The sequence below is a fragment of the Pezoporus wallicus genome, unplaced genomic scaffold, assembly GCF_028554395.1.
Source record: "Pezoporus wallicus isolate ANWC-B61680 ecotype Strahan unplaced genomic scaffold, APGP_CSIRO_Pwel_v1 contig_5485, whole genome shotgun sequence".
Taxonomy (NCBI): domain Eukaryota; kingdom Metazoa; phylum Chordata; class Aves; order Psittaciformes; family Psittacidae; genus Pezoporus; species Pezoporus wallicus.
In genome coordinates, this window is record NW_026641550.1 from 775,951 (window position 1) to 793,146 (window position 17,196).

General features: G+C 39.3%; 1 protein-coding gene across 1 annotated transcript in view; it reads left to right on the forward strand.

Annotated features, from left to right (window-relative positions):
• The window catches only part of TGFBR1 (transforming growth factor beta receptor 1), a 36,168-nt gene extending 20,131 nt beyond the window's left edge, over positions 1 to 16,037 (forward strand). The window contains exons 5-9 of the mRNA XM_057424256.1: positions 4,244 to 4,411; positions 5,108 to 5,264; positions 11,224 to 11,348; positions 12,033 to 12,163; positions 14,451 to 16,037. Of these exons, the coding sequence (XP_057280239.1) occupies positions 4,244 to 4,411; positions 5,108 to 5,264; positions 11,224 to 11,348; positions 12,033 to 12,163; positions 14,451 to 14,576 (707 nt within the window). The 3' untranslated portion in view covers positions 14,577 to 16,037. The remainder of the gene's footprint in view (positions 1 to 4,243; positions 4,412 to 5,107; positions 5,265 to 11,223; positions 11,349 to 12,032; positions 12,164 to 14,450) is intronic.
• Positions 16,038 to 17,196: the final 1,159 nt, after the last annotated feature.

Sequence of the window (17,196 nt, forward strand, 5' to 3'; positions counted from 1 at the left end):
TGAATATTGAAGTTAATACTTCAGCTCTTGTTAGAATACTTTAGGCCACCTGTATCCCATTAAATTGGAGAACATAGTGGAGAGGGACCATTATGGAAGTAGTTCTTCGAGTTTGTCAGGTGTGCACTGTCATGATACTCTGAAAGGAGCAAGTGTACCACAGTATGTCTTTAGAGACCACTGGCTTAAAACCCACCTATTTTCTTCCACTATAGATGCTGGTTCTAACTGCTAAATGCTTATTAGGTGCCAGGGGCAAGATGAAGTATTAGTTCACAGCAATAATAGCTTTAATGGATTTGCATCCATTTCATGGAATCATAGAATAGTTAGGGTTGGAAAGGACCTTAAAATCATCTAGTTTCAACCTCCCTGCCATGGGCAGGGACACCTCCCACTAAACCATGTCACCCAAGACTCTGTCCAACCCTGCCTTGAACACTGCCAGGGATGGAGCATTCACAACTTCCCTGGGAAACCCATTCCAGTGCCTCACCACCTTTACAGTAAAGAACTTCTTCCTTATATCCAATATAAACTTCCCCTGTTTAAGTTTTAACCTGTTAACTCTTGTCCTGTCACTACAGTCCCTAATGAAGAGTCCTTCCCCAGCATCCTTACAGGCCCCTTTCAGATACTGAAAGGCTGCTATGAGGTCTCCGTGCAGCCTTCTCTTCGCTAGGTTGAGCAGCTCCAACTTTCTCAGCCTGTCTTCATACAGGAGGTGCTCCAGCCCCCTGATCATCCTCATGGCCCTCCTTTGGGCTTGTTCAAACAGTTTCATATCCTTTTTCTGTTGAGGACACCAGAACTGTACACAGTACTCGAAGTGGGGTCTCACGAGAGCAGAGTAGAGGGGCAGGATCACCTCCTTCGACCTGCTGGTCACTCTTCTTTTGATGCGCCTTCTGATTTCTCCATAAGGTGTACTGTTGAATGCATTCAGGAGTTACTACAGCCTAGCTGGAATGCACAAAGTCATGAGACTAAGAATCTCACCTGAGACTTTGCAAAGTTAACTACAGAGATGGAGCAGTAAAATGGTTACTTTCGCAATCCCAACTCAGTGCTTGCTGAAGGCTTTGGTGATACATGTAGAATTCTCAGGAGCAGGTTCTCATGTATCCATCATGAATGCTTAGGACTCTTGCCTCCTGGCACGTAGCTTGTGCTGTAAGTTTGGGCCAGTGTTAATGATGCAAATCTTTCTACCAGCAAAGGCATTAATTAGGTCTCTCCTCTTCACACAACTGCTTATTTTTCACAGCTGCTGGGGGACATCTCGCTGGCCATTGTAGTTGTAAAATTGTGGGGGTTCCTTCAAGTAGAAAGGTTCATGTATAAGATTAGAAAGTGTTTACAAGTGCAGGTAGATTAGCTAAATTGGTGGTGTTCAGCTCAGATGGTGGAGTCAAAGCTTGTGACTAAACTGCTGTCTTGACTCCTTGTTATGCTACATTGTTCAGTCTTTCCATGTGCCTTAATGGCACATTCTCGCATCTCATTCTCTACCTCCGCTTGATTATATGGTATTCATATACCATATAAGGCTACAGGTGCTGGTCCTGTCTGCTTTCCCATCCCAAAATTCACTGGGGTAGGTGCTGCTGGAAATCAGTAAATTATTTTAACTGCAGTTGTGTTCTGTCTGGCTAGCATGTTTGTGTTCTGGTTAGCTCTTTACTTATCCAAGAGTGTATACTAACTTTCAAATACTGCTGGGTCATGGAAATTACTTCCTGGACCATGTGTTGCCTTGTTTTGAAACATCTAAGAAGATAGTCTGGGTTTTGGGTGGGTTTTTTGTTTTGTTCTTTTTAACCTAGATACTTAAGTAGTCCCCGATACACTTTACAATTATCTGCAATATTCTACTAGCAGAAGAGGAGTGGCAGCAGGCAGCAACCTCTGTTTACAGTACTAAAGGCTTCCCTTGATTAGTTGTCTGTAATCATACCTGTCTGTAGTCATGTTGCAAGTAAGGTGAAGTCTTGTACTGCACACTTTCAGATAATTTTGTGCACTAAAATACTTAAGCCTCTCCATACATTCTCCTTAATTGAAAGCTGCACTTGACTAACTGAAAGTTTTGTTCAGACTACCTTATGTGATAAGTAGATCCCCAAGAATAATATCAGGCAGTATGCTTTGGAGAAATGAGCAGAATTCCTTTATCTTGAGAAAAGTAATATTTGAGATATTTACTCTTTCTAAAGCTCTGGTTTAGCCTTAGCAGTTTGCCTGGAAGATCTTGCTAATCTACACAGCTCAAGCACTTTTCATTAATTTAATCATATGACTATCACATTGAGATAGTCAAACTGTTCACTGACAAAGTACCAGCCCTCTTTCAGCCACAGACAAAAGTATTTTCCCTGACATCTCCTTGAGTACCTCATTTCTAAGAGTTTTCTAGTTATAGATCCTATCTCTGTCTGATCTTTTCAATCCTTTTCCTTTGGTTTTTGGTTGGTATTTTTCTTTTTACTTTATCTGCATGCTAAAAAAGGCTATTGTATTTCACTGTCTGCTTTGAAACACTTTTTACTATATGACACTGGAGAGCACATACAATTAGGCAGTTTTCATAACTTCTTTTGAAAATTCAAGTTGGAACATAAGTCTGTGGTTCGAAACTCTTGTACCAAGCAATACTATTACATCTTAAAACCTAGTATTCGGTTTGAAAACAAGCATATGATATGCCAAGTCCTAATTTTTGTTTTGCTAATACCAATGTGAAAAAAGTGTCTTAAGTAAATTCAGTCCATTCAATTTTAATTCAAACACGATTATATATTTTATAGAGCATTTGTTATAAATCCCTTTCTTCAAGAGGCAGCTTGTCTAAGATGAATGTTGCTTCAAGTGCACTAATGTTTCTCTGAAACTAACCAGTCTTCTACCAAATCTGAAAGCTTCTTTACTCATAATTTCAAATTTTGTTAGAACTGCAAAAGAAAAACCTGTTACTTCTGAGTGATTTTGATAATCTAAAATGCTTTCATGTTTCATGCAAATAAATGAAATAACCTTAATTAATCTCGTTACAGAAATTAAATAGGTTTCCAAGAACATATGTAATGTTCTTGAATGTTCTGAAATTGCTTGAGATTCTTGATCAGGGTGTGTATATGAATTAAATTAGGTTATCTTGTTATGGAAGGCTGTGCTACTGTATGTAATTACTACTTAATGTAATTACTTTTTATTACTTGATAATGCATATCCTGTAATTGAAAGCTTCATGGCAGATGCTGTTTACTGTGCAGCCAAAAATACTCAGGGTCAGGTTAATTATTACTTGGTAATAATTAACTGCTGTCAACAGTATAAGAAGACTTAAGTTCATCAGAATGTGTTCTTAGATAGCTGAACAAATGCGTAGCTTTTCAGATATAGCAAGGTAAAGAAAATGTAGTATGTCTCACCTAATAGCTGGACACCATATTTATTACTTCATTTCATCTTGTCTGTAAGTAATACTATTCATGTAAGCTTGGATGTAACACTGTCCCTCTTAAAATCTGGTTGAAGGGCCACAAGTAAGACATACAATAGGGAAGAACTGTGACAGGATTGTTTTTTTCTGGGTATATTTCTAATTCTTAGGTAACAAAAAAAACAAAAAAAACCAAAAAAACCCCACCAAACTTTTACCCCATCCTGATTGACTGTTCCTTTAATAGTCAGGAAAGTCTCTCTGTGGCTTAAACTTCAAGGTATTTTGTGTCCACTAGTTTAATAATGAACAATTTAGTTCTTACCTGTCATTTGTGTTTCTTGGGATATCTGCATATATATTATGGCCTGTCTTGTTCTTCGTAGTTATGTGTAGTCTGGACAATATTGTACTAGACCAACAGTGACAGGGTTAATTTCACATCATGCATTCAGCACTGTTCCCCCCAAGCAGAAAAGTTATGGGCGGGCAGGGCCTGGCTAATGCTACAAAATAGTTCTCTTCAGAATCACAGTGACATCAGATTTCTATGATCTGTGTTTTAGCCTAAATAAAATAATACTCAGTAAGCTATTTGGAAAATCTTGCATGGTAGTCCCAGCCCTTATATGGGCATTTAAATGTTACAGGGATAGAAGTAAAGGTTTTAGAGTCTAATTGGCTGAAGCTACTTGCAAATCATAATTTGTATTTCATAAGCGTTGTATTAAAGTGGCGTATATGGTTTGCTTGTCGTTTTGTGTGTGTATGTGTGGTATTCATGCCAGTGTTGTTTTGCAGACAATGGTACATGGACTCAGCTGTGGTTGGTGTCTGACTATCATGAGCATGGATCACTCTTTGATTACCTGAACAGGTATACAGTAACAGTGGAAGGAATGATAAAATTAGCTTTGTCCACTGCTAGTGGTCTTGCTCATCTTCACATGGAAATTGTTGGCACACAAGGTAATCTTACAACTATTCAGCCTGTCATGTGCGTAGTATTGGATTTTTTAAGAAATTATACATGCTCTTTCTACTATAATTCTTTTCTTTAATTAGAACATTCTCAACCTGTAGTTGCTTTGCACACAGCTACTTATGTGATGATAAGACAGCTAAACTCAGTGCAGGTACTCAGGTTAATCCCTTGTGGAGCTGAGGGAATTGAAAAATGTCTGTTTGGGGCCTGTCATAATATCTGAATGAATAGAACTTCTTAATTTGGATTTTTTTTTTATCTTTCTGTGGTGTATCCAGGTTTTGTGATGTGACAGTCCTTCCTACAAAATGCCTATTAAAAGGCAGTAGGTAATGGTGCCTTTAGAATCTTCTTTGATTTGAGACAGCACTGTGTGTCTGTTTCCAAAGACATTAGAAACTTTTCTGTGGCAAGTATTATTGCGTACACAGTAAGTACTTGCAAGAAGAGGAATAGGAGCAGTAGAGTGGCGTAATATGGCAGGCATTTAAGGTACTTTTCTGGACAGGCAGCCAGTCCACAGTGAATGGTTTCAGGAGTTAACTTAATGTACATGAAGCAGCAGAACTGGAAGGAATTCTGTAACATAAAACAAAATCTGCACCCATTTTAGAACAGTAGCAGTTATTTTTTTACAGATGTGTTATTTCTGTTTTGGTTTTCGTTTTGTTTCCTTACAGGCAAACCAGCGATTGCTCATAGAGATTTGAAATCAAAAAATATATTGGTAAAAAAGAATGGAACATGCTGCATTGCAGACCTAGGATTGGCAGTTAGGCACGATTCAGCTACAGACACAATTGATATTGCCCCAAACCACAGAGTGGGAACAAAAAGGTAAAATCATTAATGTGATGTGTCAGGTGATATTTACAGTAAAATGCTTTGGATTTTCTTGCCCCGTATAAAAGATTTACATGTGTACAAACACAAGCAGCAGGAAAATGTAAACAATGGCAGGTAGAGTTCCTAGGCACTTCTTTGCCAGCTGGTTTTCAGTTAGACAGTAGGTGCTTAAAAAGCATATTGAATCTTGGCATCTTCTACTAGTATGTGTAAAATACAGAAAATTTTCAAAATATTGTAGAGTGCAAGTATATCCTAAAACACTTAGTAGACTATGAGTGACAGTCTTGAAATTTCACTGCTGTATCTTTATTCTTTGTGCCTTGTGTTGCACGGAAATGATTGCAGCTCAATCTGGAGTGTAAAACAGGATATTGACAGTGAAAGTTAAAAGCTGGATTTTTTTTCAGTGTGAAGCCTGTGTGGTAGATCATACAAGGTACAGTCTTGGATACGGGCTATCATAGGATCGTATTTTTGAGAGAAATATGAGAATGTAAAACAGCATTCATCTTTGTTATCTAATACATAAGTAGAATTATCAGTACATGAGTCAGTATACTACCTTTCCTAAGTGTACTTCTGAATTTAGAAATACAGATCTGGTTTTTTGTCCTCAAAAGAACTTGGAGTTTTTAACTCCATTGACACTAGTGCAGTTTGTTATTGGCTGTAATTTAGCATTGCTGAACCTTCAGAGAATAATAATTGGAAGATGTTCTGAAGAGAAGATTAATTTTCTTTAGCAATCTGTGCAGCTATACAGCATACGGAGATAACAGCACTAACAGTGAACCACAGCAACAGAGTTATGTGATACAGACAACATTTTGTCCTTTTCATGCCTATAGGTCCAGTACTATGCCATACTAAAGTTTGTATGCCTATCACTGAGAAATGTGTGGAAGCCCAAGTGGTTCAGGGCTGTATGTGATTAACTTCAGCATATGCCCTAGCAGGTTTTCAGTTATGTATCTCTTTAGTGGTACTGCAAGGGGACTTTAGGGATGAGCATAAAGGATGAACTGGGATGTACCTGTAGCACTGTCTTTTTGGAAGAAAAAAACAAACTTCTTTTTTAAGGCCCAGTGAACAAAAGTTTTTAGAACATATACTGAAAATTTACTGACAATTATATTGCTGACATTACTTTATTCTAAAGCTCTTCTGTACTAGTCCTTTGCCAACTTTAGAAATACCACACAAACGGCCAGATGAGATTTACTTTTGAAATGCTACTGGGTTACAAAGTACTGGGTGTTATTCCTTCTCAAAGTCTCCAGGAATCATTAGTAGTAAAACAGCAGACTGCTTTGGGATTTGTCATTGCAGACTTACCTGTGTACAGGGTGCATTTCATGTCACGGCATTTTTTACTATACCTACATGCGAAAAAAAAAAAGTGCAAATCTGTTACTTTCTTTAGTCTTTGGAGGAAGCGTCCTTTCAGCTGTGTCTGTAAATCCCACTTACAAGCTCTATTCTTGTGTAGGCGCTATTAAATCTGTATCTGAATGAAGATGCAGCTGCCTTATGCTTCTTTGCAATGGTAATGCTGTAGTAACTCTTGCTTGCTGCAGTGGGCAGCAGCAAGACCAAGTTCATTTCCCACTTCGAAGACATTAGTCACTTCTACCTTTCTGAAAACTGTTCATTCTCATAAAAGTCTTGGTCTCCTCTTCCTCCCTCCTGTGCGTTCTTGGTAAGTAATGCTGCACCTGTGGCTAATTTTTCATAATACAGTTCAGATCTTACCTTAACTCCCATTGATTACTGCTGCTGGTACCTTTTCTGCACATGGACGCTCTGTGTGCAGGTTCAGGGAGATTTGGCTAAGTTTATATTTTTCTTATGATTGTCTGTTGTAAGGATGTATGGCCTAGAAAGCAAGCAAGACTCATTCTTGTTTGTGTGATGTAGGTGCTGAGTCAGACTGATGATCCTTCCTTCTGAATGAATCTTTATTTCTTTTCTGTTCAGAGGCTTAGCTTTATCCCAGAGGGTGTGAACTGTGTGCTTTCACAGCTCAGCCTGCAGTATAAAGCAGAGAATATGAGCTTTAAACTGAGAAGAAAATATAATTCCTCTCTTACTCCCTAAGGCTCAAATTCCACTTTAACATGGGGGCTTTTCTGTAGTTTATCCAAGCCAAATATGAACAGAATCCTAGTTATGCTTGTTCAGAAGATGGAAATGTCATACTCAACTTGTTGTGTATGCTTCCTGTTTGATGACACCAGCCCTATATGTGCAAGAAGTTTAGGCAACTAATACAGAGTTTTCAGACTAAAAGAGGCAGGGAGGTTAGTAGGCACCCAAAGTGCCAAATGTGACCCATGCTCAGCATTTTTAAACTTCTTTGTAGACTTTGCCTGTCAGTCTTGGAGGGTATTGAATTGCAGACCTAGTTCAGAAGGGTATTGAATTGGAGACCTAGTTATGGTCTGTGTAGAGTAATTCTCTCCAGAACCCAAAATACTGTTTCTGACAAGCAGTGCATTTCTGATATATAAACTGTAAAGGAGATGTATGTTTCTCTCTCTTTTGTCTGATAGCCATTAAATGGCTAGTCTGCTGACTGCACTAGATGACCTACTTGCCTTTCGCCTCTCTTGTTCCAGCAATAATCTCTCAGACTTTTTGATCAGTCATTTACCATTCTATGTTATGGACACCAAAGCCAATCTAAATGCATTGATGGAAGATCATGGTAAGAGGTCAATTTGCCAATAAATTCAGTCAAAGTCACTTTTGGAAAAGGTGGGGGGGGTTTATTTTCTTTTGAGGGTATGAATTCAGCTCCATTGACACATGGAGCCTCTTTCAGTATTTCCTGTGAAAACCTATGTCCTTAGGCCAATATACAGAAACTGATACTATCTCCTTTACTGCTTGTATCAGTGATTTTGGCTGATAGTCTCGCAGCGTGGTTGGGGGTTTTGGTTTGGTGGCTTTCCACCTTTATTACACTTCACATCCCCATGTGATCTTAAGACAGCTCAAATACTCTTCCTTCTAAACCCAAAGCTGATCACTATACTGTCAAGTGCATTAAGATTATCCAATAATGCAAAATCTTTGGAGAGCATTAAAACGCTCATCACAGTCTTGCATTCTTGATTAAAAAGCTTTTGATACAGGTGGCCCAGAATAATTTGAGTCTTGATTATGTTAAAGATTGTGACATATATAAACTTAACTTAGAATTCTGCTTCCATTCAATTAATACTGTCAAAGTAAACCTTATGTTCCTCTTTAAACAGTTGTCCTCTGCTTGTGCTGTGTTTATCGGTTGTGGGGAATTTCTGTGTCTGTACAGTGCTTAGGAAAACTCTCGTGACAGCAGCCCTTGTTGAAGTTCTGGATAGTCCAGAACAAATACAACTACTGGGTACATTTTTGCTCTTTTGTTTATAGCCCATGCTTCCTTGAATGTATGGCACTTCTGTAAGATAGTAGTGCTGAGTGTTGTTGAAGGTCTCATAGTCGTGAAATTTAAGTACTGTGTCTTGTGTTCTGCCTCACTCCCTATGGAAAGAAAACCCTGGTATTATGTTGATAAAATGAAACTCTGCATAGGCTTCTGTGGCTATTCAAGGCTCAGCTATCACCTGACATTGTATTCCATTCCAGTAATCTATGTGTGTTGCTTTTTTACCAGTTATCTGTGCTTTCCAAAGCCCTGGTGGTGGTTCTCCCTGCTTCATTAGTATGGCAGCGTGAGATTGACAAGACTGAACTCTGTTAAACATTACATATTGGATTTAGTAGCCAGAGCTATACCACATTGAGAAAGCAGAACTACAGCTGATGTTGACTGCAGCAAATACCATTCGTTCCTTCTAGCAGCCAGTGAGGATGCTGCTAACTTTCACAATGCAGTCCACACTGACATTTTGCTTGATGTTCCCACATTGGGCTTAGTCACTAAACAAGGTAACAATGCCACGACCCGTTTTCAGTCTTTCTTTCTCAGTTGAAAGTCTACTGAAACCAGGAAAGTCTGTCACAGATTTTTCTGTTGCAGGAAATGCTGATAAGGTATTCTATTAAAAAAAAAAAAGAAAAAATCTTTGTGATTTATAATGGAATAATCAGTTACTGTAATGGCAGGGAGCCTTTGTTCCCAAGGGATCCTTATCAGTGCTGCTTTTTTAATCAGCTCTTCATGTCTGTTCCCTCTGTGGTCTTGCTAGGGGATGTTGTAAGTGGCTGCTGTATGGTAGCAGATTCCAGGAGCTCGGGCTTCCCTCTGCCTGGCTTCTGCCAGCCTGGTGTGTCCTAAGGGCTGGGCTCTGTCCATTCCAGGTCCATGGATATAGCTGCTGCTTTCTTTCTTGGGCTTCAACCAGTAGTGAGGCTACGCATATACAGACACATACAATACTGACAGGGCTGGTTACACAGATTGCTATATACCATGTGCTGTCTTCAACACCCACATAAAACACTGTCAGAACTTGTATAAAATATAAGTGTTAACAGCCAAGTCTTCTTCCTTCAGCTGGTGAGGATTGAACTTCATTAGTTAAAAGGCAAACTCCCTCCTGTAGCCTGACAAGCCCATGTATGCTTATGAATTCCTCCCATGTGAATGCAACCTTTGGTCTGTCTAATGCCCTCTTCTGTGCTCTGCATGTCTCCTACTAACCAGCTGGGCTAGGTTAATGCACAGTAGCAAACAGATGCATATACCTGTATGCACACCTATATGCATGGTTTCCCTTTAATACCAGTGTATACTTGCGTGGTATTCCCTCGAATACTATCCCTGCGTGGGTCAGCTCTTTGCTGGCTAGACTAGCTTGAAATTAGCTAGTGAATGACACATATGGACACCTGCCATGCATGCCAGGTTTGGGGGAGGTACACCCCAGCAGCTGGCATATAGATCTTATGACCTGTTATTCCCACTCCAGTTGCTGCTGTTGAGAGCTTCTTACTCTGCTTCTGTCATCTTAGTTCTTCCGTGTAGCGGTTATCTTTAAGCTGGTGACTGTGAAGCCTGTGACACATGGTCCTACTTCAGTGGCTGAAGCAGAGACCCTCATTTGCTCCAGTTGCTGGCACCAGAGGTATCTTCACGCACTGTCTGATTGCAGTTGCTGGTACCCCCACAGCAGCTCCAGATACATAGTTCTAAGACCTTCGGACACTTGCTTGCAGGATCTGCAGTTCCCTTCCAGTTGCTGGCACACCAGGCCCAAGGGCAACTTAATCCCTTGTCTGACTTCAGTTGCTACCCCTGAACTCCCTCATGCCTGGCTCCAGTTGCTGGCATGTAGTCCTTAAAGCACACGTGCACATGGGGTTGAGAGTGAGATTGCATAAAAAGATAGTTAAGATTTAGTCAGAAGATAAGATACACTGCAGCAAGCCTTTGGAGGTCTTGGTCAAACAAGCATAGTTACTGGCAAGTGTTTATGCAGGTGGCTCCTTGCATAAACCTTACTGTCTTTTGCTCACTTTTGTTCCTCTCAGTTACCCTTCTCCTGAACATTCCTTGATAGGCATTGCATTGTCCTACAGGCCTCCCTCGAATATTGACAGTCCTCATGTTCCTCTTGCTTCCCACGTATCAGCAGTTACAGCATGCAGGCTGGCCCTCCCTAAAGCTATGCCTGGAGTTTTTTAATAGCACATCAGTTAGCAACTGAGACTTTGGGTCTTTGTTATTGTCTCTGTTATCCCATGTTTGTCAGGCTTATGGCTCTATTTGGTCATTATTTCCCCTTATTCCACTATTGCTTTGCTTGTTTCTCTCAGTTTACTTATCCCTCTTGCATTGGAGGTCTTTGATTAATGAAGCAGATTTTCCTTTGTCTCATACTTACATTTGGTTTTGAGCAGCTCAATAGCATTGAAGTTTTCTCTACAGTAAGTATTTATGAAATTAAATGTTCTGTTGTTTATTTGATGTTTTTTTTTTTTGTTTCATTATTGCAAATAGGTACATGGCTCCAGAAGTTCTAGATGATTCCATAAATATGAAACATTTTGAGTCATTCAAAAGAGCAGACATCTATGCCATGGGATTAGTGTTTTGGGAAATAGCTCGGCGATGTTCAATTGGTGGTATGTAGCAGTCTTTACAAAAGTGGAGATACTAAGGAATTGTAGCTTACAGAACCTGAATAAGTTTTTGTAAAGTCTGTTCTAAAAATGGTACAAGGTAGTAATATCTAGTGTTTTTCAGACTTTTTAACTGTTAATCCTTTAGATGATGGTGGGTTTATTTAACCTGTTTTTAAATTGATGAACCATACCTTTTGAAAAAAATATGAAATGTCCCTGTCTATGTTTGGTGGGGTCTTTTTTCCCTAAAACCTTTACATACATGGGAGAAAAGGGTGAAGCTAAATGTCCTTGAGAGCAAGGGGCAAACACCACAAGTAAGTGTTAGGTATAATGTGTTCAGGTAACATCCATACTGTATTTAAAATAAAACATGCTATTACAAATCATACACTTCCAAGGAGCATGTCTTCAGTATAGCATGTGAAAGATTCAGCATAGCTTTCACCTTTTCCAAATACATAAATCTAAAAATTGAAAATTCCTCAAGGGTAATATGAACATACCAAAGGTATGGTTAAGGTGGTGGTCGGGTTTTTTTTAATGTTAGTCATTGTAATGTAGTTTTTAAAAATGAAAACCAAAAAAAAAGAAAATGATAGGGTACTGATAAGGAACACAGTAAAATGTGAAGAGTATGTAATTTAGTGTTACCTAAATTAAGCCATTTACAATCTGTTACAGGAATCCACGAAGATTACCAGTTGCCGTACTATGACCTTGTTCCTTCAGACCCTTCTGTTGAAGAAATGAGGAAAGTTGTGTGTGAGCAGAAGTTAAGGCCCAATATTCCAAACAGATGGCAGAGCTGTGAGGTATTAACTAACCTTGCTAAAGCTGCTTTAATGGACACTGAAGCTTTTATTGATTTCAATGGCTTACAAATTGTGCTTGTTGTTGAAGGGAGAAGGGTTGCTTCGAGACCTTAATTACATTTTGATCATTGTAGCTTTATTGAATGTCATTGATCCTTGGTTATACACTAATATTTAATGTATTTTCATGCACATTAATAGCTAACCTTGTGTGGAGCATTCTGTAATCTGTTCCTGTGCAGCATAGGTGATACTAATGTAAATTAAAGCTAGTCTGAATTATATTGATGGCTTGGCTTCGCAAGTGAAGATTTGGAAAGGGCGTTACCCACGCTTACTACAAGCACGGTGACCAAGGGCATGTGGGATAGGCAAATCTGTTTGGAAAAAAGGCTGCTTAGCCAATCAGGAAGTTTCTGGACAGAACTGACATCTCCTGAGGCAATCTCAAGCATACAGGAATCATCACTGCAAATAAATTGTGCAGATGGGGTTGTACTGCAGCTGCCTGGGGTTGAGTTTTGTGACCAAAACAGATAGCACACCAGTGTCTTATGTAATGCTGAACAGTGTTTATGGACCTTGAAGGCTTTCTCCATTTCTCATTCACTCCCCCCCCAGCACGTATTGCTGAGTAAGCTGGGGGTAGACAGGATGCTGAGAAGGAAGACAGCTGGGACAGCTGACCCAAATCAGTCAGAGAGATATTCCATATCATGTAGTGTCATGCTCAGCAGTACAACTGAGGGAGGGGGAAGTTTTGCAGGGGTTGCTCATGCTCATGGACAGGCTAGGCCTCAGTTGGATGGTGGTAAGCAATTGGGTTTGTATCATTTGTTTATAGAATCATAGAATAGTTGAGGTTGGAAAGGACCTTAAGATCATCTAGTTCCAATCCCCCTGCCATGGGCAGGGACACCTCCCACTAAACCGTGTCACCCAAGGCTCTGTCCAACCTGGCCTTGAACACTGCCAGGGATGGAGCATTCACAACTTCCTTGGGAAACCCATTCCAGTGCCTCACCACCTTTACAGTAAAGAACTTCTTCCTTATATCCAGTCTAAACTTCCCCTGTTCAAGTTTTAACCCATTACCCCTTGTCCTGTCACTACAGTCCCTAATGAAGAGTCCCTCTCCAGCATCCTTGTAGGCCCCCTTCAGATACTGAAAGGCTGCTATGAGGTCTCCACGCAGCCTTCTCTTCTCCAGGCTGAACAGCCCCAACTTTCTCAACTTATCTTCATACGGGAGGTGCTCCAGTCCCCTGATCATCCTCGTGGCCCTCCTCTGGACTTGTTCCTTTGTCTTTTTTCTGTTGAGGACACCAGAACTGCACACAGTACTCCAAGTGAGGTCTCACGAGAGCAGAGCAGAGGGGCAGGATTTGTTTTGGCTTGTTTTTTCCCCTTTACCTATCAAACTGTCTTCATCTCAACCCACAAGTTTTCTCACTTCGCCCTTGTGATTCTCTCTCCCATCCCACTGGGCGGGGAGTGAGTGAGTGGCTCTGTGGGGCTTAACTGCCTACTGGGGTTAACCCACAACAAGGGTAGTAAACATACATGAGGTAATCAGGTCTGTGCCAGTTGGTTTGTAACTAGGCTGGTTATCTCTTTCAAGAGTGCTGTGTTGCCTCATGTAAATGCTTGCTTGGAACTCACTCAAGGGTTTTTGCCCTGTCATTGTGTAATGAAGAGGTATACTACAGACCGGCCAAAATAGGAATTTTTCTTTAAAAAAAAAAAAAAAAGTTTAAGAATTTTCACCCAAAATTGTGATGGCCTTAGTACTTTGTACATCTCGGAATTTGTACTTTATGCACTTACTGAAAGATGAACACTGTTATTAGGATGCTGAAGCTCTAGTAAGCCAAAGACTTAGAACTGCTGTGTACATGTGGTGGTGACTACTGACCATGCCTCTCTAGAAGCGTTTACCTGATTCTGGGGTGAGTTCATTATTCTGGTAGTCACTGCACAGGCATTAGTATGCACAGCAGTGAGCTCTTTCCAGCCAGCTTTGTTCATATTGCTTACTGTAGGAACCCATCTAGGGCTAGAACCAATGCTTTCTGATTCAGACCTTAAGAGAATAGCTGTGGTAGGCTACAATAGGAATGAGAAATTGATAAGATATAATGGAAGAGAGAACTGGGTTGTAACGTGTGAAATGAATACATGGGTAATAATAGACTTCAGAAACAGATGAAGAGGATAAGGTAGAACAGAAGCTACCTCATCTGTGCTGGAACTGCAGTACATATAATTGCTTCTCTTTCCTTTACAGGCATTACGAGTAATGGCAAAAATTATGCGGGAATGCTGGTATGCCAATGGAGCTGCTAGGCTAACAGCTTTGCGCATTAAGAAAACATTATCACAACTTAGTCAACAGGAGGGGATAAAGATGTAATCCTGGATTCGCTACCGAAGAATACTGTAAAAATCCATGTCTGCACCAGAGTGGCGTGTTAAGAAGGTTAATTGTTCTACCTCACTGGGGGAACAGAAGGATATTGCTGCCTTTTAGTACTTCATAGGAACGTCACTTACTAGGATTTTTGTGGACGTGCTGAACAGTTGTGTTGGGTCCTTTCTGTGCACTATGAACCTCTTTCCCAGGTTACTTACAAAACATTGTGTAGTCTAGTTTTCTTTTTATTAACCTATAATTTTTTATTTTGATAGCTGGTCTTCTAGTTAACTGTGCTAAAAACAGGAGGTCACTTTTAAAATTGAACTGGTTCACTAATTTGTTCTAGAGTGCATTGATGGCTCTGTAAGCAGCTTTATTCCTGGCTGGTACATTGACTATTCTGAACCACTGTTAAGGTTCTTTGATTCAGATTGTGAATGTACTGTTGGAGTACACTTTGCTAGCTATGAACGTAGTACATCGTTTGGACTCTTTGATTTACAAATTGACCTCATTCAGTTGTGGGAACATAATTTATGCAACTGTACTTTATACATGATCACTGGGGGGTTTTTCCACTTTCTCAGAACATTGCATTGCCTTCAAAATAGATTGTATTATGCCAGTAAGTGCCGCTTTTGAGTCTTTTAATGCAAAACAGTAGGAGCGTACAAACCCTAAGGTACTTTTGGTTTTAAAAAACAGATTAATGATCAACTGTTCCTTTGCCTAGCTAAGATCTAATTCACACTCATTTCAGCAAGTGAGTACATAATTCATGGAATACCTTTAATTTTACCAAAATCTGACCCTTTAAACCACTGTGGGAGTTTTAAATAATGTAAGATAGTTAATTCACTGTCGTAATTGTCAAGTCATGAGTCATAATTATATTTAAGGGAGTTTTTTTGTTTTTTTATCAAATGGTACTTCTAAAATGCTTGAAGTACCTATCTGCTTCAGAAAAGTAGCATGAGGAGTAAAATGCTCTTAAGGGAGATTTTGCTCCATTAAATCAAATATGAAAAGCATATTTTCTGTGCCGTTCTGCAGGGTCTTAAGGCTCAAAGAACAGTGTTTGCAATTAAACAAGGATTAAGTGCACCTGTAATTAGGGAGAAGTTATTTGGGCTTTTGTATGAGAAAGTTCAAAGCTGCTTATAAATTTTATGTGCATGTATTTTGTGTGTGCCTCATACACAGAAACCGGTGAGCTGCAGAAAGTGCTGAGCTGCAGGTCTTTGGATACAAATACCAGAGGATTTCAGCAATTCTCTTCATAGTTACAAGAACAAAGCTTATGATGGCTTGTGTTGTCATAAGAACACAGAAGATTATGCATAGCTTTAGTCAAGATTTGCCCAAGATTTTAAGGGTATTGCAAGATTTTTGCAAACTTCTTTAGAAATTGAATTGCTTCTTTGCCCAGATGTACAACTTCTGGAGGGGATGGGGAAAATTAATTTCTCTTTAAAAAATTGCTGTTAACAGGAAATTTTGTTTATTGCCACTTCAGGAAGAGCCTGGTTGTCCTTTGCTTTTATTAATACCCAAAACACTTGGTAGTATTTCAGTATTTAAAAGTGGTAATTAATATGCCACCTAAGTTCCTACTCTTCAGAGCACATCAGTATCCATCCTGTTATCAACAAACGCAGCAACCTTAACTCTGCTTCCATTTCATTCTTCAGCATATAGTCACAAGAGAGTTTTTTATAGGCATAACTGGATCTTTACCATAGATACAAATGGTATAGTTCGTACTTCAGAATCATCAGGCTACCGGCGTGCTTCAGATCTCTGTAGTAATCTTGATGGTAACATCAGAGAGCTTCCAATGAAGTTCATCAAATAATTTCATTAGGGGCTTATTTTAGCACCTACAAAGCTTTATTACTATAATGGTTAGTTTCCTAAAATGTAAGGATAGTTCTGTTGCATTTAAAAGAGAATCTAAGGCAGCTGAGCAACATCACAGCATGCAGACTTTTCAGTCAACTCTACAGTGGTTTGTTACATACATGTCATCTCAAACACCTAGTAGTCTTCATTCTCCTGAATTACTAGCAACTATTCTTAAATTGTTCTAATTTTTCATTTTGTAATAGAAGCTTGCAAAAACAAAGCACAGCTAGGATGCTTGATACAGTGTGTGATGTTAGGAATGTTATTTTGGGACACATTCATATTGGAATTCAGAACAGGGAAATTCTGAATAAGGCTGTATGTATCCTCAGTTCTGACACCACAACTTCAAGCTTTGTTCTTCTTTTCCATTATATAAACTAAACACCTTTTACAAAGGCTGTGTCTGTATATATTATGTAACTTTAAATGTTACCTGTGTAAGATCATATCTTATATATATGGACACAGGTATACATAAGTATTTTTTAAATTAAGATTGTAATATCACCAGATTTGCTCTTGGAAATCCAGGGGGACCAAAATATTTTAGCATTCAGAATATTAATTTTGTATCATTTCAAGTATATACCAAAACATTTTCTGATGAATACTGATGCAAATGTTTATTGTAAATATTTCATACATTATACATTCACTTAACTTTTGTGGATTTAATCAATTTGACATTCTAGTAGCATTGAAGCCTCAG